The sequence below is a fragment of the Toxotes jaculatrix genome, chromosome 3 (genome assembly GCF_017976425.1).
Source record: "Toxotes jaculatrix isolate fToxJac2 chromosome 3, fToxJac2.pri, whole genome shotgun sequence".
In the NCBI taxonomy this organism is placed as follows: Eukaryota; Metazoa; Chordata; class Actinopteri; family Toxotidae; genus Toxotes; species Toxotes jaculatrix.
The window spans coordinates 11,063,221-11,085,583 of NC_054396.1; the positions used below are offsets into that span (position 1 = coordinate 11,063,221).

The 22,363-nt window shown below is 40.6% G+C and overlaps 2 protein-coding genes across 4 annotated transcripts; one reads left to right on the plus strand and one right to left on the minus strand.

Annotated features, from left to right (window-relative positions):
* Nucleotides 1-124: 124 nt before the first annotated feature.
* On the minus strand, nucleotides 125-13,011 carry LOC121178755 (phosphatidate phosphatase LPIN2-like). Of its 3 annotated transcripts, none has more exons than XM_041033073.1 (20): nucleotides 12,970-13,011; nucleotides 9,053-9,253; nucleotides 8,840-8,935; nucleotides 8,463-8,731; nucleotides 7,899-8,006; nucleotides 7,618-7,726; nucleotides 6,658-7,498; nucleotides 6,459-6,552; nucleotides 6,106-6,293; nucleotides 5,926-6,019; nucleotides 5,744-5,813; nucleotides 5,444-5,533; nucleotides 5,115-5,173; nucleotides 3,979-4,129; nucleotides 3,678-3,826; nucleotides 3,423-3,509; nucleotides 2,789-2,941; nucleotides 2,417-2,531; nucleotides 1,913-2,016; nucleotides 125-1,801 (listed from the first exon to the last, which is right to left on the minus strand). In XM_041033073.1, the coding sequence occupies exons 2-20, from the start codon at nucleotides 9,242-9,244 to the stop codon at nucleotides 1,651-1,653; spliced, it is 3,120 nt and encodes a 1,039-aa protein (XP_040889007.1). In that variant the 5' UTR covers nucleotides 9,245-9,253; nucleotides 12,970-13,011; the 3' UTR covers nucleotides 125-1,650. The 3 variants fall into 3 exon arrangements, with proteins under 3 accessions (XP_040889007.1, XP_040889005.1, XP_040889006.1); XM_041033071.1 differs by lacking the exon at nucleotides 12,970-13,011 and adding an exon at nucleotides 11,109-11,475; XM_041033072.1 differs by lacking the exon at nucleotides 12,970-13,011 and adding an exon at nucleotides 10,513-10,842.
* A 2,584-nt stretch (nucleotides 13,012-15,595) lies between these two features.
* On the plus strand, nucleotides 15,596-20,466 carry myl9b (myosin, light chain 9b, regulatory). Its single transcript, XM_041033850.1, has 4 exons — nucleotides 15,596-15,735; nucleotides 18,874-19,077; nucleotides 19,298-19,459; nucleotides 19,553-20,466. Exons 2-4 carry the CDS (start codon nucleotides 18,894-18,896, stop codon nucleotides 19,726-19,728), a joined length of 522 nt encoding a protein of 173 aa, XP_040889784.1. The 5' UTR covers nucleotides 15,596-15,735; nucleotides 18,874-18,893; the 3' UTR covers nucleotides 19,729-20,466.
* The last annotated feature ends 1,897 nt before the right edge of the window (nucleotides 20,467-22,363 follow it).

Genomic DNA, 22,363 nt, shown 5'->3' on the forward strand with positions numbered 1-22,363 from the left:
CGTCATGTCCTGAGAATTGGTATATATTACCATTTTAAGGACATTTTACATAAAATTCCTTCTTTGCAATGTACATAATATTGTAAGCAATTTGAAATTAAACGTGCACTGTAAAAAAAAAAAAACACATATATTAAATGTAAATATTAACAGAACAATCACTCACTTCACATTAAAACTGTGGGACAAAGAAAAACAGGCATTGTTCTGTTTTAATTTCATTTATATTTCTATACATTAGGTTTCAAAAGTTACAGCACAGTGCTCATCTCCAATGCATATCCACACAGTTGGATGATGATAAGATGATGACAATATATGCAAAAATAATAAATATAGCAGTGTTATTGTAGTATAAAGGCACAGCGCCAGGCTTTGAATTGCCCCTCGCCCTGGTTTGTTTACACATCTGCAGTAAAAGTCACTGTCGCTCTGACCCACCTCCCTGTTCATGTAGTGTACAAACGTTTCCAGACTTGGTGGTGCAGTACCTCAAAGGAAGACGTGAAATATGTTTTGTGAAATTTCAATGATCATCCTATGAACAAGATCCACTTGTTATTGCAGTCATAATGTACTGAGAAAAAAAACCTATCATACTTTACAAGCAGCTCTTGCTCCATATTCAGCTTTGACTCAGTCGTTATTACACATAAACTCTGGTTTTACCATCCAGAGCTCTAAAGGGTTTTCACTCCTGAGGCTGATGTCATTAAAAAAAAAAAAAACAACATTCTTGTGCTTAGCAAAACCTATAATGCACAACACTGATCAGGGCAAACGCCAGCTATCTCATACTTACTCGGGTCAAACAGACTCTAAAATAATCCAAACTATTATAAATACATTCTCACACCATCTTTAGTTTCTTGGCGCATGAAGCTATAAAACTCCTCCTCTCAACACTCACACCCGAACGCGTTCTCTGTTGTCAAAAACACACAGACACACAATCTAAACAATCTCAACTGAATAAGAGATAAGAGGTTTGTCTTGTAGTGTCGTTTGCCTTTCACTTGGTCACATCATGGCAATTAGGTATAAGCAGTGCACTGAAAATTTGCAGCTCAGTCACAGGAAGCAGACAATAGTTACACAGTTTTGGCATTTGCAGGAATATAGGCATCATTTAAAATGTTCTAATGCAGCTCAGTTCCTCTGTACAAATATATTTTTGGTCCATGTTTAGAGTTGAAATGTGTGAATAGTGTCAGAGTTATCATGGCAAATTTAGATTTGAGAATGACTATGACACTGGTGCACACAATAACAAAAAAAAAAAAAAACTGAAACAGTTTAAAGGCATATTTGTTAATCTGTGTAAATAACTGTTAGGGCACTGAGATTAATGCATAATGGTTTAAAAACTGATTTTTGAGTCTATGCATATTATACTTGATTTGGCTCTGTCTGTGAGTGCAGTGTATAAAGGGACAGGTGCCTCTATATGTTCCAGTTTATCCAGTGCCTCATAACACAAGCTCAAGCTCTACAGGTGGCAGGTCTATCAAAGGCAATATTCAGGCATGATGGGAAAAATCCTCTGATATGCCTTTCTGGAAAATGAGACAAAGCAGGAAGAGTATATATGCTTATGTTCATGTTTAACAATGTGTGCGTATGTGCATTTTGGTATGTGTGGGTATGTGTCTACAGTAATGCATCCAGGTCCAGTTCTGGCAGAGGCTCCTTCCAATAGGAGAAACTGCTGTACTCAGGACAGTCAAAAGCAGAGGATGTCCTGCCCACAGCAGACAGCACAGGGAAGAAATGTTCCACCAGTTCACTGAGGTGGCTGTATCTGCAAAACACATGAATGTACAAAACTGACTCAGAACAATCTGAACTTGTACTTGTGGAAAAAGTTTATATATTCCCTGTAATAACCTTCCACGTTCTGCTGCACACTCACGAGGACTTGTTGCCTTTAGTCTTCTCCTGGATGAGCTCTCCTTTTGGGTTGACAGTAAATATCCTGGTTTCAGGCACTCCAACCTGCTTGTAGGCGTAAGCATCCTGCAAAGGCAAGGGAAGCAACACGAAACAGTTACAGAGTCACTTTGACCTCTGCAGTATCTATGTACACTAGAAGGATTGTTTGGCTAAGACAGCACTAATCCATAATCATAAATCATTAGCCAATGTTTACTTTTTATCAACAAGCAAAGCTCAGACTTTACGTTCATATTTCTAACACTTCATTTCTAGCTGCTGGGGTGTATGCCAGGATCTGTATGATAGAACAATAACCATGTACCTTTCTCCTAAAAGGTATGATCTCTTATGATTATATACAAACCCAGGTTTTTTGCCAGAAGCTAAAATCGCCAAACACCAAACAACATAGCACCTGGAAAACCGTGACTTAGAACAGACTTGTTCCTGAAGGCTGTTGCCACTCTGCAGCACTGCTTACATTAGTCCTGTTGCCAAAGGCCGCGTAGAAGGGCTGTCTGTGTGGGCTGAACAGGTCCCTGATGTCACTGAGACAGGCAATTTTAAACACCTCCGGCTTCTTCTCAATCACCTCTCTGTACAGGTTAGGATGGACAGTTAAAAGTCAAAAGGGTTTGTCTCATTGCACACATTTATACATTTCATACAATTACCTATCTCTCTTTGACGTATAGGGGTGTCCACGTACATTTATTTTAAATGTAAAGCTCATTTACTGAGATATCTGATGAGAAAGCAACAGAGATAAAACCCTACATCCTGGTAGTTATTGTGAAACATAAACACACCTGGACACTGGCTGTAAAGTAGATGAGTGATATGTGTTTATTACCTGTGTAGTGCTGAAAAGAGGCTGCTGGGAGCCAGCAGTACAGGGCCTTTAGGAAGGACGGTGCCTCTGTCATTGACCCATTGCAGGTAGTCCTTAGTGATGGCAGCCATACCTATAGCCCGCGCTGAGCAATACAGGAACTTGTAGCCATTTCTGCAAGGGCAGGGACAACCATATTTGCATTTTAGTGTAAGAAAATGGAATAAGAAAATTGTGTTTTCCAGTTCTGCTCGTGTCTGACTCCTCCTTCAACAACACATATGCGCCGTATCCCTATTCTCTAGATTTGTGTGACAAAAGTTTAGCACTTCAAATAAAATTCAATCTTTTTTCTATTAACTGAACAGCTGAATTTGTTTGAAAAGTGCAACATGAGGCATGTGAAAATGAGGACAAACAGGGAAACATGTGGCGATGCAGTTTAAAGAGTCAGCTGCAACTAGAATGACATCAGAATGAAATCACCAGCAGGGGATGATTTTGATCTGTTTTGGCTTTTTATCGTGTGAGTAATGTGAACGCTTGGTTAAATAAACTGGTAAAAAAGAGAAAAAAATAGAAAACGTATTGAAGACAACAATGATTTTCGCTCTTTGACTGCTGCCAATGTTTTCAGGAAAGTAATTTCACATACTGGTGTATTTTGTGGTAGAGTTTGGCAATGCCTTTGTGTGTCCAGTCTTTTCCAAGCTGAGGTAGAATATGACCCAGAGCATCAGACCTACAAGAGACAGAAAGCGAAGACTTCTCATAATACTGTGAGTTCACACATTAACCACAGTCTGTTTTTTTTAGTAAGTAGGAAGTCTGTCTGAATTGATCAGTGTATCTAATTCTCTATTGGACTATCCACACGCAGTAGCTTGTCAGGAAAGACAGTTGTTCTCACTTAGTGATGGTTCCGTCTATGTCTGATATGATGACGCGGTCGTCCCAGCTCCACAGGTAGATGGCAGCCTCACAGCGACAGGTGCCTTGGTATTGTGTGGTCACACTGAAAACCACCTTGTTGGCTCCCTCGCGCAGGTTTAAGTGCTCCTGGGTGTGGGAGAGGTGAGAGTTGGATATGGGTTAAAGTGCACAAAGCCACAAAGAAATGTGTAAACGTCTAAATATATTTAACAGCATGATACAAAATGTATTTTGTGTGGATGTATGGATGTGTGTGTGTGTGTGAATGCATCTTTTACTATCTGCTCAGAGGTCAGGCGTAGGGATTTGCGGTACATCTGGCTGATGCACTGAGCCGCGCTAAGGGTTTCTGTCGACTGGCTGGAAGGAATGATGGCTTTTCGGCCGAACCCCGCTGCCTCGTCACTGTCCACGTCGTCCAGTGTGGCTCTGGCAAAACAACACACATGAACAGGATCAAACCATGTGTCTTTTTAAAATTCACATTCCACATGCTGTACAACTGTACCATTTACAAGCCATCAGCTATCTTAAGCTTTAACTCTGAGTTTGACTCATAGTTTGTCATTATTACAATGAAGCGGACAACTGTTATGTCGTGACACTTGTTTTTGACAGTATTTATTGACTAATGTACTATATGGATGAAGCTTTGGCGAACCCTGGAGGCCCAAAGGTAAACTACACAATGAGAGCAGGAACTGGTACAGAAAACCTGTTGTTTTTTTTTTTTTCAATTAAAAAAAAAAGAACTAATTGCCCCCAGTTCATTATTTTTCAGTGTTGTGGTGTCTATAAGAGGTGGCTCTGCAGCTACAAAGATGCACCTCCTCAAAAATGTAACTACATAATCATAAGAACAAGCTATGAGCAGAGAGTTATGAGCTGTGACTGATGTATTTTGGCTGCTTTGTGTTTTCCTTGCAGTTTCCAAGGCTATTGAGTCTGTCAGTAAGTAATCCTTAGAATTCAAAGAAATTCAGTATATTCAGTGATACAAGTCCCAAAAAAAACCCCTCGAAATTTAACATTTCCATGAAACTAATATGCACTGATGAGGCCTACGGCATCATAGCTAATTTCTAAATGTATACGTTTCTTTTGTTTCCACTTGTGACTATATTTAATTCCCTTTAATTTTTTTCTTTTGAATGCAATTTTTTCCTCTGCTGTGGAACTACAAACAGAAGTGTTTGTTTTCGTGCATTATAAAAACCAAATAAAGAAAATAAAGACTGTCCTAGTCTTTCCAACAATCAGACTGAGTGCCTTCATGTACGCTCAAATGTTAGAAAGCAGTGGAACAGCTGTGGATCAGCAGGACCAGCTGAAACTGGTCCAACTGAAACAGAGCATACACGGTTTTATAAGGTCTGTTAACTTGTGTTACATCATTTTTGGTCTAGAAACTTACTTTACTGTGGAAGAAACACTGACCATCGGCCCCTCTTGCTCCTCCTTTGAGTGTTTTTGCTGGAAAACAAAAAGTTACATTATCAGCAACATGCTGACCAAAAAAAAAAGTGTTTGTTTCTGATCTAATCCCTTAATGGTTTCCATCTTTACAGCTCTTATTCCTCTAAAGACCAACCCCAGCTCACAAGGCCACTCCTGGAAAATCCTGTTAAACTCAGTGAATTGATTATTGTGTGTAATTATTGCAGGTCCAGACATGTAACCTGTCTTTGTTTGCTGCGTCATAACTCAATGAGTAACCACTAACGGGAGTTTCCAGCTATCTACCTGGTTACTGTCCATGTCTCTTCTCCTCCAGAACCACCAGCGTCCAGACTTTTTGGGCATCTTGTCCTTCACCAGGCGCTCTACTGTACTCTGTATGCCACACACAAAAAAGAAGGGTAATGACTAAACACATAACCTGTTATTGTAGCCACCACCTAACTAAAACTCTTATGCTGTTAACTTGTAAATCAATAAAAAAAGAACTCAGTGAAAACCTTGTTTTATGTTTCTACCTGGACATTATGGAAACCTAATTAGTTAGTTACATTACTGCAGTCTGGTTTAGAAACCATAAAACACCTTGGGTAGGTTCTTCTGAAAAGCTGTCATTGACAAGACCATTGGAGCAGCCACTGCCCAGTTATAATAGCTGTGAAAGAAGAGAAGCAGTGGATGAATAATCGCACATAAATTTGTTTAAAATAAGAATTTGCACTCGTATTATCAGTGGTAATTTTATAAATACTTTTTTTTTTCCTCACTTGGAGTTGATGCAGATGACCAGACTTGGATCCTCAATGATCCCTGGATTGTTGGCAAAATCCTGGTATGTCACAATGTGCGCCATAAACTTTTCTGGAGTAAGAGCAAAAGCAACATGTTAACTGATGTAAATCCACTAGAAGACTCGCACATACTGCAAATACAAAAAACCCATTTACCCTTGGTGATTTGGCTGGTGTCGCCCTCTTGTCCACAGAGGGACATGCTGATGTCCATGTTGTAGGAGGTGGAATCTGACAGGTACTCTGTGCCGCTGTCCATGGCCCCGCTGCCCACTGACTGAGGTGACTGACTCCCTGAGCATGAGCCCTGCTCTGCACCGTGTTGAGACAGTCCCTCTGTGTCACTGAGGAGACGCCAGACACACAAAGTCACTTCACTTCAATTATTCTAAATGTGTTCAAAACCAACACAAATTTAAGTTTGTCTTTTTTAACAATATGGTTTTAAAGACCATTTACATAAGCCTCTCAAATTGTATTTTGGGAAGAATATCCACGTGTCTTCTTACCTCTTTGGGAAGTAAAGTGCAGCCACTTCTGGGTCCAGTGAGGTCAGATCATCCAAGTAAATATCTGTTGGTCCTAGATGGTGATTACGTTTACCTAAGACAGAACGACACACAAAAGTTTGGTGCACAGTGATATAAAAGATATTTTTTAAGTCTATACTGAGGCTGGAAACATGTCTGAAAGGACAAAAACAACAACCTTTCCTCTTGCCCTGTTGCTCCACTTTGGAAGATGCCTCAGAAGTATTTGCTAACCCCTCTGCAGCGGTCCAGCCGGCCCCGGCGTCTCCCCCTTCAGCTTTTGGTGCAGTCTTGTTGGTCAGTGAGCCTCCGTTTGACCCATCCATTACTCCAGGTCCACTGTCCTCGTCCCCTCCCTCAGCACAGGGCTCTATCCCACTGTCCCCGTCACTGGCAGGGGCGCTGCTAATAATCGAACCCTGTTCACTCTGCTCAGATGAAGCCCCCTGCTGTTGGAGATTTGATGATTCTGTACTACTTGGACATCTTGTGACTGTGCAGTCTTCGCTGTCTTTTGGTTCTGTCTCTTTGTTGTCTGGTTTGGTCACAGTGACCACACCAACTGTACTAGCTGTATCAGTCACAGTGCTAACATGCTCAACACTAACTGTGCTTTCTTTGCTATCGAGGGAATCAGTGCCATTAATTAGACTGGCAGAATAATAAGTCGAGTCTCTGTTCTCCTGCTCCACGGATGTGTATTCAAGTGTTTGCCTTGAGTCCACATCAGTCTTCGCTGATGATGCACAAGACTTGGAGAGGTCGCTGGGGGTGGAATGAGCGATGTGAGAGTTTCTCTCGTTGGTTAAAGTGGTGGTTTCTGTGGCGTGGCTACCTAGGTCTAGGGAATGAGTCCTGGGTTGTGGTCTGACCACTGTTACGCTGCCCACTCTGCCACAGCTGATCACAGGCTCCAAGCCCATGTCAAACGAGTCCTGTCTCTCAATGGTGCGAAAATGCGAATTCCCGGAAGGGGATATGAGCTGCAGCTCCACTGGTGTCCTCTCTGATTGACACAGCTGTGAGGGGGAGGGTAGAGAGAGCAATTTGAGGCAGTGTGTCAGAATGACAATCTCAAACCTACAGCAATAATCACAGCACAGACAGGCTGTGAAAACACATTAGCTTCTTGCCATACCATGGGAAAACCTCCCCAGTTCCACTGTATCTGAGGCCCGGAGGACTCCTGGGGTTTAACCAGGAGCTCAGAGTCGCTCTTAGGAGAGGACGGCCGACTGTAGAACACACTGCAGGGAAGGAGAACGATACAGAGAACAACAATCAATGAATGTAAGGACAGGAGACGCTGCATAAATCAGTATGTATGAGTTCGTCTCTGTCAACAAGCACTGATTTAAAACTGCCTGCTCAGTACAAACAAAATCATTTAATTTTATTGTAAAGATTAACCTTCCTCACCTTTCAGACGGCGACTGCTCTCCCTCTGAGTGAGGATGAGTGTCTCTGGTCTGCGTGGCCCCCGCCTCCTCACTTGGCTCCTCAGACAGTGAGTAGTACACCGATTTACTTTTACACAAACACAAGAAGATTTTTTTTTTAGATACTGTGTTTAGTGATTGTGCAGAGAGTTTGAAGTTAATAAGTTTTGTGGTATTTCTGTTTTGGGTAATTGAAAAAAGTCAGCACTGTCTGAGAAAGTGGACAACATCAGCCTTTGTGCAATCATCAGCTACTTTGGTACTTTGATCTTGGCCTGATCTGACCTAATTTGGCCCCTCAGACTACTAGCTCTTCCCCAAGATGAAGAAGGAGCTCCGTAGTCACCATTTTGACAGTGATGATGACATTATTGCTTCTGTGGACCACTTCCTGGAGGTGAGTTGAAAAATAAATGTGAAATCACCCCTCGTAGAGTCCTTGTATACATGGACAAATCAGCTCTTTAACAAGAAGCTCCTTCCTGCTTGCAGAAGGCTAAAAGCATAATTCAGTTCATCCAAAAAAAAAAAAAAAAAAACTGACCTGACTTGTAATGGTGAGACAAGCTCGTCTTGAGCAGGACTCTCCTGTCCAGTCTGATCACTTTCTCTCTCCCACTCCTTCTCCCTTTCTCTCTCATCTGAAGAAGAGTTGTCCTCTCTCAGGTGAGTATCAGAGCGCATGCGTTTGCGCCGGCGTTTCTTCCTGCGAGCTCCAGACCCAGCGACGAAGGATCCTTCTGGGGTTTCCTCTGTCTCCTCAGGGACCTCAAGAGGAATTGGCGAGGTGCACAGATGAGCTGGGACCTGGGACTGAGGGGGATAAAAGGAAAAAAATGTATGGTGAAAAATTTGTTACAAAAGAAATGTCAAAAATGATTATTTGCTTAAACTAATGGACATTAATGTTGGTCGTCTTACCTCCATATTTTCATTTTCTTCCACAAAAAAAGCTTCTCCATTGTCCCCCAGCTTCATGTGCAGATCAACTGATTCTCCGTTAATCTCAATGTCCACCTAAAACCACAGTGACCACAGTGATGAACGGACGTGTCTAACAACAAACAGGCTATGAAGCAACAGAAAACGAATACTGGAATTAAAAGGAATCAAAAGAGGAGAGAAAAGACTCACAATTTTCTCCTTGGAGCGCAGCACGCCGAGCTTGCCAAAGCGGACGTGAAAGGGGGAACACTGGAACGATCCATCGGGCTGTCGTACCACAATGACATCGATCCCTCCGGTGAGAGTGGCAGGGTTAAGGCCGCGGTACAGCTCCTTCACCGTCACAAACACTGTCTCTGCTAACTGGCCCACAATATTCATGGTTTGGGACTGGAGAAAAAAAAAAGAAAGGAAGTGAGAACAGTGAGGCCCAGTGGCATGAGACAGAAAGAAAAAGTGTCTGCATTCAGTATTTTCTGTCTGCGGTTTGATCCTTTTCACAATTTCAGTAACACACTACTTTATTACTATAAATGGATAACACTGTCATCCATTTATAGTAATTATAAAAGCCGCAATTATAGATTTATAACTTCTCATTACACTGGTCATCCAATTAACCAAACAAAATTATATTCAAGCGAGCATGCCAGACACGTACTACATTAAATATTAACATAGCACATTTGCAAAACAAAGTTCCTGTTTTATATGAACGACTGGCCAAAGAAAAGATTCACATATCACAAGATTTCAGAGATTTAGGCCAAGTAACTTCAAACTTTACCACTCAGGCTGGCCCTAAACAGGAGGCTGTCCTCTGAATGACTGCAAACGAGATACTTCTAATGTTTTGACTACACAATATTGACCTTTGGAACCTGATCTTGGTCATGAATAATGGGCTAAAGGTCAACAGCTGGGAGGGAAGGTGAACTCTAATAAATACACTTATCTAGAGGTTTGTCACAGACAGCAGAAACTACTGAAGTCATTGTTCTGGCCAGTCATGATGATTGTGTGAAAAGGTTCACTAGGTGGAGTTCCACTGCAGACTCATTATTATTTATAAATAGATCTATAAATATGACTCATTTGGCAATACATGTCCACACAGAGAGGACATGTTTGAGACCAGAGAGGACACAAATGTTCAAAAGTTAGCTGATCTTTAGTTAGTTTAAAAAAAACAAAACCATTTCTCTGCAGCAGGCAAGAATGTGTCTCACAACAAGTGACTCCAGCGAGCCAAGAAGTCAAACATTGCCAAAGGCTACAAAAAGCACATGACGTGGCCTAGTTTGTACCTGCATCAACACAGATAGCTAAACCATCAAATAAGCTTCTGTGAGACTTACAAACAACAGTGTTACCTCAGATGGCCCTGTGAGCCCGTCTTATCTATGCACTTCTTCTTTAAAGAAATACTATCATACTCTTCTACCTTGTAACACTATTTTTAAATTTCAAACAGAACCACTGAAGTGAATATTTTGATTCTGAGGCATAAACGAGACCAACGAAGGTAACCCTCCCTGTACAAAGACAACAAGCCACCTAACAGTGATGTATCATGAAACACAGTCGTACACAATGAATGAAACCTGTCCAAAGCAACACCTGTCCACATTACCAAACTCTTGTCTTACCCACAGAGAAGGATGCAGATGTCCCTTCCCAACCACGCTGTGTTGCCTTGACCTCCCTTCTGCCATACGCCCCCACTATAAAGGCTCTTCCCACCACAGGAACTCAGGAACGGTCTCAAGAAACTTCACCTCCATTTCCACCACAGGGACCTGTCAGCTCCATTCCCCATAATGCTCGGCTGGCTCTAAAGGCTCGGGCTACTTAACCTTCCCCCCACATCTGTCCGAGGCTGTGAGGCTATATTTTGTTATCTTTGGCCAAGAAATTAAGACGTAGCTACCAAAGTTTGTATGGTCAATTATCCTAGCTGCTAAGCTAAATCAGGTCAGCGGTTATCAGAGATGAGAGCACTCTAGTCCTCTCTGTTCTGAGCCAGAATGAAAAATATAGCAATCTATGAGAGAGTCCTAGTATATTCAGTCACACACTAATGCTTCCTCTATCTCACACAACTTCACAAGCACACACTATACATACACACCCTCCCGTCACACCGAATTCATACTTCCCCACTTGCGCTGCACATGACAGCCAGACCAGCAGTTTCTGAAAGGTTTGGACAGGCTATTCAAACACGTTTGGCATGAAAACGCACACACACAAACCAATCGACCACACGCTTTCTGGGCTTGACCACAGCTCTCTGGACCATCAGAGATGAGGGGACTCTCCGGCAGTCATGCTCCGCCAACACTGGAAAACCCTTCATAGACCTAGCCAACATAGGAGGAACTCAAGCAAATAACTTGCAAATTTTGATGGATATCATGGCCTGTGCTGCGTATGGAAAAGGACACAACAGAACGGTAGGCCTATGTGGAAAAACAATGTCTATCAAAGAGAGAAGTCATTAGAGTTGAAGTAGCCAATCAGCCTTTCAATGTAATGAAAAATGAAAAAGAAAAACTCCACTCTGGTTCATTATGTAACTGATCCATCAGTGCAAATGTAATGTTTGAGTGTGTAGCTAAAGGCTTTCTGGTGCAGATTACCCATAGGTATTACCACTTTCTGTGCCCGTTCAGGCTTTTCTAATTGTATATGATTTAGAGTGATGTGCCACTGAAACTGCGCAGTCAGCTGTATTTAGAAAGCAGGAAGAACAAAAGCTTAGAACAGACAATGGTAGAGAAAAAGTAGGGCAGTAGAGGAATGACAGAAGGGAAAGATGGGGTGGGGGGTTAATACAATGCAGATGTACAAGGATCAAATGTTTTATCTGTAGAAGCAAACTGTGTGTTAATGCACTGAGCACATTCCTATACTTGTGGCAACAGTGTAAACTGACCTAATTCCAGACTCCACAACCTTTAAATTCACTTCTCCTTGCTGAGAAATTCAAACTAATGTTGTCAAAAAATAGGAATAAGACTGACATTTTTTTATGGATCAATCTGTAGATTCATTTTTCTGATTAATTAATGACTTAATGTTTAGTCCATGTCGTGACAAATAATTGTTAAAATGGCCACAACAAGTTCTGAAAGCCCAACTGTCACTGAAAAGAATCTGTTTAAAATATTAAATTCTTCATTCTGAACTGTGGAAAAATTGCAAAGAAATTTGAAATTTGAAGACATTAGCTTGTTTAAATCCCTTTATGCTTAATCAAGAATCAATCTGTTTAATTTTCTGTCAATCAAGTTAGTTTCATCACAAGCTGACACAATAGTTCATCAGTCCTTCACATACAAAGCCTGCTGTGCATTGCGTACACCAGTTTCCCAATAATCAGAGCCAGCCAAGTGTGTGGGGAAGGTAGTCTTGGTTTTTACTGACCTTTGCCTCCAAGGAGACACGAACACAGAGGTTACCTCACTCTAATGTAATGTATTCTGTATATGTGTCATCTTCTCTAGACTACTGTTGGAAAAAAAAGTCTATTACTTAAGATTTTATGATTACATAATGCCTTTCACCATCACTGACTCAGAAAAAGTCAGTCCCTCAGGGTGAAGGAGAACAAATTTAGTAAGAACTGAATGAAAGAAAGCAGTTTTCCACAGGTTTATTTTCAAAAATTAAATAATGAATAAAGGCCCCGTTCAAAGTTACCTATGTATTAATACGTATAGGTATAGAGAAGGCAGACAGAGGCACACCACAAACTCTAATAACGTCCGCAACGGTTTTACACACACTGTTCATTATATGGCACAATCCTACCACCACTAAAACCGCTAACACTAGAGAGATATCCTTTTTTTAAAAAACAAGAGCTACATTTACAGTTCAGAACTTCATTGAGAATTTGCTTTGTTTGACAGATAATTCAGTGCTGAAACATCTTTACGACTTGTCTACAAGCGACGTTTTAAGTTACAGCGAGTTAAAATAATCTTAGAAATTGACATAACTCTACTAAACTAGACTACTTAACAAGTTAAAGGACTGCTAAATATGTTACAGTTTGTTTTTCCCGTGCTGGTGATGTGAGCGTGCAGAGGGCAGCTTACCTTTCGGACAGCTTTTCAGATTGGGAAAACAACAGCCATCGGGTATGCTTCCTAGTATACTGCGCCTGCGCAGAATACAAGTCAATCACTCCAACAGCCAATGAGAAAACTGGAAAAGAAAAGAAAAATGACCCGCCTTTAAATTTAATTTGTAAACAAAGCGTGAAAAGATGGTTAAATTCAAGCTTGTAATTTGTCACTGAAATATAAAATAATTAAAATAAACAGATAATAATATCTTACACTTAAAAAATTACATGAACAACTTACAGGCAAATGTATTTTTTCGCTGTTGATTGGCGCAGTCTCTGAGAAAAGAGCCTCTCAGTTAAACTAAAACTAAGTTAGTTAACACTAACAAAATCTCGGGAAACTGATGTGTAATGTTTAACCCTGTGTCTCTTATACAAACAAGAAAAGAAAGCACCAAAACCACATGTTAATAAAAGTTTCTGTCCACGATTCCATCCAGATAAGCTTCAGTATATTGTTAAAGAGATTATTTTACACAGGCACAATAACATCTTTATGTTCTTCTACATCCAGAATGTCCTGCTATAATTAAGTTCAACTTTATTTTAAAGGACAGTGAAATGTTTGGGGAGCTTTTTTAGAACACGTCTCCATATGCATGAAACAGCAGACACAGACAACAGTTTTTAATTGAAGTGCTCCTCCTGTGCTCTAACCTGATACAGGTAATGATGAGGTAAATTCACTCTCTGGATTGAAGCCTGTGATCCAGTGAATCCAAAGGTATCGTCTTTAACTTCAGCAGTTGAACTGACTAGGATGGTGTACAGGCACTACTGACACAATAAGTTATAGAAATAGATACATGCAGACTCAGTATGGGTCAACAGAAAATGCATAGTGTAATGCTGGGGTTTGTCAAATACTTTTTTTTTTTTTGTTCTATGAGTTGGCACTTAGTTTGGTCCTGGACCTTTACAGGCCTAAGAAGATACATGGTGTCTTGAATCATGCCACTAAAAAATACATATTTCATTAAGTTCCAGAGATATGACTGAATTATATTTTGATTTCTGTTGTGCACATTTTCATAAAAAATGCTTCCAAATGTCTGTTAAACAAAAAAACACAGTAATCTTCTGAGCTGGCCTCTTAGCTGTCCCACATTTTGGCAGTTCTGTGTCTACTTCCTATTGAAAAAGAAGATATTGTCTGTGTTCAGAAGCTCTTTAAATAGCACAGGCAAAACATCCACAACATTATTGCAAGCTTTCTGGCATAAGTAAACTCTGTCAGTAATTTACAGAATAAATTACAGACAGCAAGTGATGTCTATGGTAAGGCTACACTAACCACTGTGAGACATTCTTTCTGTTTGAGCGCATGATGAACTGCAAAAAGTACAAATGTGTGCCTCAAAACTTCACGTGTACAGCCAGACCAAACAATTTCAAAGCCCTCCTTCATTATTTTCATCCTCACCATTGTCCATTCAGGGGTTTTCAGCTTTTCAGAAATGATAACTAGTTTGGCCCAGTGGAGGGCATCACTGCACCTGCACAGAGGCTCATTAAACAGAGACGGCTCCTTTCGTTGCTTGAATGCTTCCATTCATGCTCTGTATCTATTTTTCCATAATTTAATCCCAGTTAAAGAAAAAGTCCCAGTTTTATTGCACTGAATATTTCCAAAAATGTGAATATGATGGATTTATTAAACAAATAAAAACAGATGATTGAGCATAGAGAATGACAGATAAAAGCCACAAGCATGGAGATATGTAGTAAATGTAGTAATCTCTGAATCCAATCATAAATATGCAGAAGTATGGTTATCTGTATCAAAGAACTTTATCATCATCAGTACAGAAGCTATATAAATAAATACTAAAATGGTCATTTTACAATTAGATACCAACATGCTGATATAACAAGCCTAAAAAGGGAAAGAGTTGCTGAAAAAACAAGTATTGTTTGCAGTTACAGATATCTAACCCAAAATACACTACTCCTACAACAACATCCATTTTGCACTGCCAAATTAAGGAGATGAAGATGTTACACATTCATATATTTTGTCAAGAAAGTAGGTATTTAATGCTGTATAATATCTGGACAGAAAAACAGGCTACTTATTTCCAATAACAGTGAAAAACATTTTGTCAGAGTAAGCTGCCAAAACAGCTTACGCTGACAATGTCTGGTAGGTATCGCCTCAGGGGTTTTTTAATACATCATAATGTGAAATAGTGAGAGCAACCACATAACAGATGTTGCCTTCATGACATAATTTAAGGTGTTCCCTGCAAGTTCAGGTCTCAGTGATGGCCAGCCAAACTGCCTATTTAAGGAAACCCATAGTCTTACAACAGAGACGCTGCCTTTCAAAACTGCTCTGCATCTGCTCACGACTCTCTCTCCCATGTTTCCACACTCCGCCACACAGAGCCTCCTCTAAATGTTTAGGCGCTTTTCTCTAAATAAGGCAGCCTTATCATAGTTCCTGTCATTTCTGCCTTTTTCCCAAACATCCCGAGCAGCGTCTGTGGCAGTAGCAAGCTGCAGCCTGTGCATTCTTTTGCCTTGTATGGAGAAATGGCCTGGCCTGGGATGTCTTTGTATGGGACAGGGCGGCCTCTCCATTGGCCGGGGCAGAAAGGGGAGGGACCCACCGGGAGTCTGATTCTTTAAACAAACTTTTCAGTGGGACTGCCTGCTTCCCTTCCTCTGCTGTGTCGGACCCAGACGAAAGGAGTTTGAAGGACTCCCAAATACTTTACTACCTGAAGTCAAGGTGAGGAAAAAAAAGCTGTTTTCACCACTGGGTGGCATAAATACATTTTAAAAGCTTATATTTGTTGTCTTTTAAGAAGGCTGAAAGTGTAATTTCTCTGAGTTCAGTGGTACAATGCTCAACTGTCAGTGCTGAGAGTGAAGCGGAGGATAGAGTTACAGAGAGCCTATGAAGTGGATCTTTGATTAATGGCACCAGAGAAGTTACAACAGAGCCTTTTCATCTGTTGATCAAAGTGAAGAGAGACCTGTAGAGGATGTGCGCCTTAGACCCGTGCATGTGTTTGTATGTACAATATAGACGCACTGTATGCTTGTGTGTTTACTTCCAACCCATCACTATGGCACATTAGACAGAGGAATTTCTGAATGCAGCTGACCCATTTAGATCTGGCTTACTCACATTCTCTTAAACACACACACACACTCACACACACACCTCTCACGTCTTCCTTTTATAGGCGATGAGAGCTTAAGTTCCATTTCACTCTCTGTTTGCTTTTGGAATTCCTGAACTGTAGAAGTCTTTAGTCTTCACTTCAGTAGTGGCGACATACATGACCTGAAGTAAGGGTCAGGGACGGCTGAGATGTGTGTGTGTGTGTGTGTGTGTGTTCCTGCTGGACAGGGGAACAGAGGAGCTTTGTCATCCCAAAGGGGTAAGAAGGGGACACAACAGAGGAGCTGTGGTGGCCGGAGAACAAATACGATTGTCAGTACAAGCCGAGCTGAGGCATGTCAGCCAAATGCTTACGTTGCTGAGATCAAAAATAGTTGTTCTCTGCCTCTTTGTGAATCATTGTTGATTCACCCTGAGCAGAATGCAGAGGATTCAGATTCAGCTGGAGTGGGAATCAGATTTTCTTTTCTTGCACTTTTAAAACATAAGTTGTGAAATAATCACACTATTCAAAGAATCCTTTAGAAATCTAGCGTATTGATCGGTTTGAAGCAGAACTATTGATGTTGAGTTAACGCCCATCAGCCTCTCTCAGAAAACAGTACCCTGCTGTAACACTGGAGCCAAACAAAAATGCATGATAGAAACACACAACCGAATTCCAGTGTCTCAAATTGGACTGTTTACATTGGAGCACTCAAACAACTGCATTATAAATTGCTGCAAGTGTTGATGCAAGCATGATGAAAATGTCTTTGCTGTGAGAGAGAGGGAGGGGGCCCTGCTCAGATTGAGGAATTCCTCTGTTCCCGAAACCTTAAATTGGAACTAGACTCTGTTTTGTTCCCAACTTCCTCTGTGACTGTGAGATGGAGAATGGAAAGGCTGAGAGCCAGCAGCACACGTCTTTCAGAGGTCTTCATTTTTCTGGCAAATGAAGGGACAGAAGCAGTCAAACAGGAGCCAAATGAAAGGAAAGAGTGATCCAAAATGTGTCTGTTGTGAGAGAAAGAACGGAGAGAGACCACTGCTGACAAATTGTGTGTGTGCGTGCGTGTGTGTGGTAGTTATTGCAAGCAAGTTAGTGACATGCTTCATTTGGCACCCAAGTGATTAAGACACGGTACATGGATTTCCTTCCTGTAACCTTTATACTGAAAACCAAGACACACAGATCCATTTCTGGATTAAAACTAATCCTGACACTTTCCTTATTCGTTATGATTATAAACTCTGGACAGAACCTGGGGCTGGTTATACTGCTTTGCACTGACCATAAAAATTAGACTGCTGCTTCATTTGTATAGAGATCACAGGAGGAAACTTGTTACGAAGAAAAGAGAGATAAAGGACCGAGTAGATAAGCAAACTCTGCCTTTTACCAGCCTCTCTGTGAGGCCTTTGTGAATCATACAGGCAACAGTGAGAGCACACACACAGACATTTAGGACTACTCCGTCCTACTAAACATGATGACAGACAGTGTCACACAGACAGTGCCCTTGGGGACACAGATTTGGTGAATATAGGACAGCAAAGAGCTATTTATAAAATTGTTGGAATACACTTCTATGTAGCCATTACTGTAATGCGCTTTGGAATAAATAGGTTGTAAAAGTGGCGACAGAATGGTACAGTCCAATGGTAGAAAAACATATTGCATTTTCTATATATTCTATTTATACTGTATTTTTTATTTTTTTTTCAGAAAATCAGTGTGCTTCTTTAATCAGTGGTAAACGTACAGGAAGTAAATACACACTCATGTTATCGCCATTTTGGTCACTTAATGACAGATTCAAATGAGGAATTAAGAAAATATATTTCAGTATATTTATATTCAGAAGTCTTCAAATGTATGTTAATTAACTGACCCTCCTGGTGGTTAACACTTTAACAAAACAAATTTTTACTTTGCTGTAACGGATGTCTTATCCTTAAAGTTTGTATGTATTTGAATTATTTTCAATGAGCATAATCTTTAAATGCTAATATTTGAGAGAAAATGACTCGTCTGAACATTATTCAGACTTTAGGGTCAGCCCAGCTCCTCAGTAAAGTGTGTATCTTTCTGAGAGCGGTAATTTCGATTTTCAAGGTGTCAATTTACGGCCGAGAACCGATGAAAACAAAAAATCCTAAAACACCTGATGAATTATCTAATTGTGAGCTGGTGCTCACGTCACCTGATGACATATGACTATGTGACTCATCAGCCACATTTACCTGCGCCTTCCTGCCTGTCCAACCTGTCCTCTGTCTGCTATAGTCCACTGGGTATAACACAATCAGAGAGTAACGTCACACTCACACACACGCATGACAAATCCCTGCAGACCTGAATGTTGAGTGACAGGTCTAATTGTGGAAGGATCTGAAGTTAGCTGCAGTGTGCACTGTGGAGACATGTCGTTTTCACACCCATCACTAAACCCGGCATTTACAGAGAACATGACTCTCTCTCTCACTCCAGAGGAAGCGAGAGAAGAAGATTCTCCTGCTGGGGCCAAATGAAAGCGAAAAATATGAAAGGGCTCCTTGCATGCAGTGCTCCAGGTGTTTAGCACTGCAAAGTAAAATATACATACAATTCAAATCCTCTTTTCAAATGGACGCTGAAATCAGTTTTCATGTCAAGTTGTGTTAGCAAGGAATATACCCCAGCTATGCTGTCCTTGGCAGCACAGCGTGAGCACAATCTGATCTAACCTATGAATCATCTCTTCTGAATGTGCACAGGCCCAGATCCAGCCGCCACCATGTCGAGCAAGCGAGCCAAGGGAAAGACCACCAAGAAGCGCCCTCAGAGGGCCACCTCCAACGTGTTTGCCATGTTCGACCAGTCTCAGATCCAGGAGTTCAAGGAGGCATTTAACATGATCGACCAGAACAGAGATGGTTTCATCGACAAGGAGGATCTGCATGACATGCTGGCCTCTCTGGGTAAACTGCTTTGTTCTCACACTTTGCTTTTATGGTTACTATCTGAGGTTCAAAACCAGACAAGCACTGCTCCTTTTTTAAAGGGGCAAACCACCAGGATTTCTATGTTGAGTTGTAGTGAGTCATCTCAACAATTGCACAGAAAGCATAAAGAACCACTGACTGGTATGTGTAGCCCCAAGAAAAAACAGATACGTGCAGCAGCATTGTTCGTCCTCAGGTAAGAACCCGTCCGATGAATACCTGGAGGGGATGATGAGCGAAGCACCAGGGCCCATCAACTTCACCATGTTCCTCACCATGTTTGGAGAGAGGCTCAATGGAACGGACCCCGAGGATGTCATCCGCAACGCCTTCGCCTGCTTTGATGAGGAGGGATCTGGTCGGTCAACATAAACAAAAATACTGTATCCACACAACGTGTTAACGTTTGGAACTTTATCATCCACTTCATGGAGGTTATTTGTGCCCACAGGTGTGATCCACGAGGACCACCTGAGAGAGCTGCTGACCACCATGGGCGATCGCTTCACAGATGAGGAAGTGGACGAGCTGTTCCGTGAGGCACCCATCGACAAGAAGGGCAACTTCAACTACGCAGAGTTCACCCGCATCCTCAAACATGGCGCCAAAGACAAGGATGACGAGTAGAGGGAGGAAACAACTGCCTCGGGCCCCTCGCACACATAATACGCCACAAATCAATCCCTAGTTCCTGCCTTTGGGGATCTTGTAGCTTTGAGAGAAAGTGAGAAGGAATGCATGTAGGAATATTACTGTAACAATGACTTTCATAAAAGGACAGAGCTAAAATGTGTTTCATTTATTTAGATCTACATGTTTGTCAAAGGTAGAATCTTGGGGTTCAAATATTCTTCAATACACAGTTTTTATCGTCACTGAAGGTTTCTTTCCATGAAGAGAGGTGTATCACAGTATCTGCATCTCATAGTTACGAGTCTGCTGCAGCTTCATCCACTTTGACTGCAGCTGTTCTGACCTTTGACTGCTGAGATGTATTAAGTACCAATATATGTGTGCGGGGGGTGTTTGGACTGCCAGAGTCAGCGCTATATACAGTCCCAGCCATTTTTACCTCTTCCTGCCAATTAGCTAAAACATCTGCACAAGCACTGCAACAAGTCTCCCCCTCTGTAATATGTGTGTCCCTGTATGTTGGAAATGGATAAAGGAATTGATCATCATGTTTGTGTTTATTATCTTTTGACAATCAAAACTGGTGTACGTCCACTTGAGCTTTTGGTCTAACCCGGCGTTTTCCTCCCATCAGCTGGCTGTGTGTATTTGTTGAAGGATCAGGTATGTCTGTGCTGTTGAAGGAATTCAGTCTTGAAATTGCTCAGGCTAATAAATTAAGTGTATTCATGCCATTGACCGCAAAAAGTGTAGATGTGTGTTTGGGGTGTTTAAGTTATTGTACCGTGTCTGTGCCAGACCACTGAGATGTCCTGTCTGTTAAGCAGTCGAAGTCTGTCTTATACAATTAATTGGCTTAAAACAGTATTCATGCATTTGGAAGTTTTAGGCCTTTTTCTTAAGAAAAAATACCAGATACACCAAATACCCTGAATACCAGACCCTTAATACAAATATTAAAAAAAACAAAAAAAACAAAAAACATTTCCTTTCAGCTACATTACCTCACAATGACTAAATATTCATTACTGCAAGTTTATTTTTATATTTCACTGAACCTTTTGCCTGTTTGAAAGACAAACAGTCATTTTTATCATTTAAAAGAGTTAGAAAATGTTTTGGGGTAATGTGCACAATTTACCACAAACACAAGTTGTGGTAAATGGGCCAAAACCTGCAATAAGATCAGCAAGTTCCTTTAAGTAAATAAAATGCTGTGTCTAACAAAACTAACTTTTATATGATTGAGAATTAAAATTCATTTCCTGATCTTTTCAAGGAAACACCAGATACATTTCACCAGGTCATAATTTAAGTAAGTAAGTAAATTTGGTAATTTAAATAATTTGAAAACCTGGTTTCCAATCTTAGTTATTTCTCTACAACATTAAATATTCACAACAATCAGGTTAAAACAACAAAACAAAACAACATTCATTTAAAGTTTAACACTCAAAAACTCTGTGGATGTGGTTTGATCTGATTAGCTTGATAGTGGCCAAAAGTCCCATTAACTGTCATCAGATTCAAACAGTAAAAAATCCTGAGTCATAGTAGGGAAAATGCACAATACCAGGACCCTAATGTGACAAATCAAAATATCTTGCATGAAAAACAAGTCTACTGTAAGAAGGTAATTTAGAAAATGTGTTCATGATGCAGTTTGATTATTCTCTCAGTGAATCTAAATAAAATATATATGCAACAATAGACCGAAAAGAAACAGCATTTATGAAAAACTGAACTTTAATTCTTTGAAATGCTTATACAAAACACATTTAAAGTTTAAGGCATATATTGCACGACTATTGAGAAGTTTTTATATAAAAAAAAAGGGACATCATCCCTCAGTCGTAGGTTTAAGGCACAGCAGCCAGTCACACTGCCAACGGTCAGTCATGATTCACAACATGAACTTGGAAAGAAAAACAAAAAAACATTTTTGAATGCATTTGGCTGTAAAGAACCTACACAGTTTTCGATAAAGTTCATGCCAATACATACAAAAAAAATTACTTTGAAAATATTTACATGCATCATTACATTATCGTCTCTGATTGGAGCGTCACTTTGCATCTAAAACCCAATAGAAACCTAACTAAATAAAACCTGCCTGCCTTTCTTTAGCCAGCTGATTCCAGTATCACTATTGACTTAGGTGTCATCACAGTGGCATGATGTGTTATGAATAATAAAAATATGACTTTAATACTTAGCATCGTAACGGAGTATCAATAACATCTTACTCATAGGATCCAAACCTGACATGACCTGTGTGAATTGAGGTATAAATGCACATCAGTCTAGTGAATACCTGTAACAAAAATCTCAAAAAAACAAAAAAACACTGACATGTTCAGAAAATAACTGGCAGTGAGAAGACACAAAAACAAAACAAAAACAGAAGAGAAAATACAAGAAGAGAGAGTTTCCATATCTGCCATGAAGAAGAAAATGGAGAGATTTGCTGGGAATGTTGGGGTCAGTGCTCTGCAGTATTTAGACCTGACATTAGATGTTAGGTCTGTGCACATGAAAAAAGTAACCGTTTGAACCAAACAAAGGCTCAGTGGTAAACATGCTAATGCTGCTACAGTATTATTCACACAGGAACCCAACTTTTCCACAC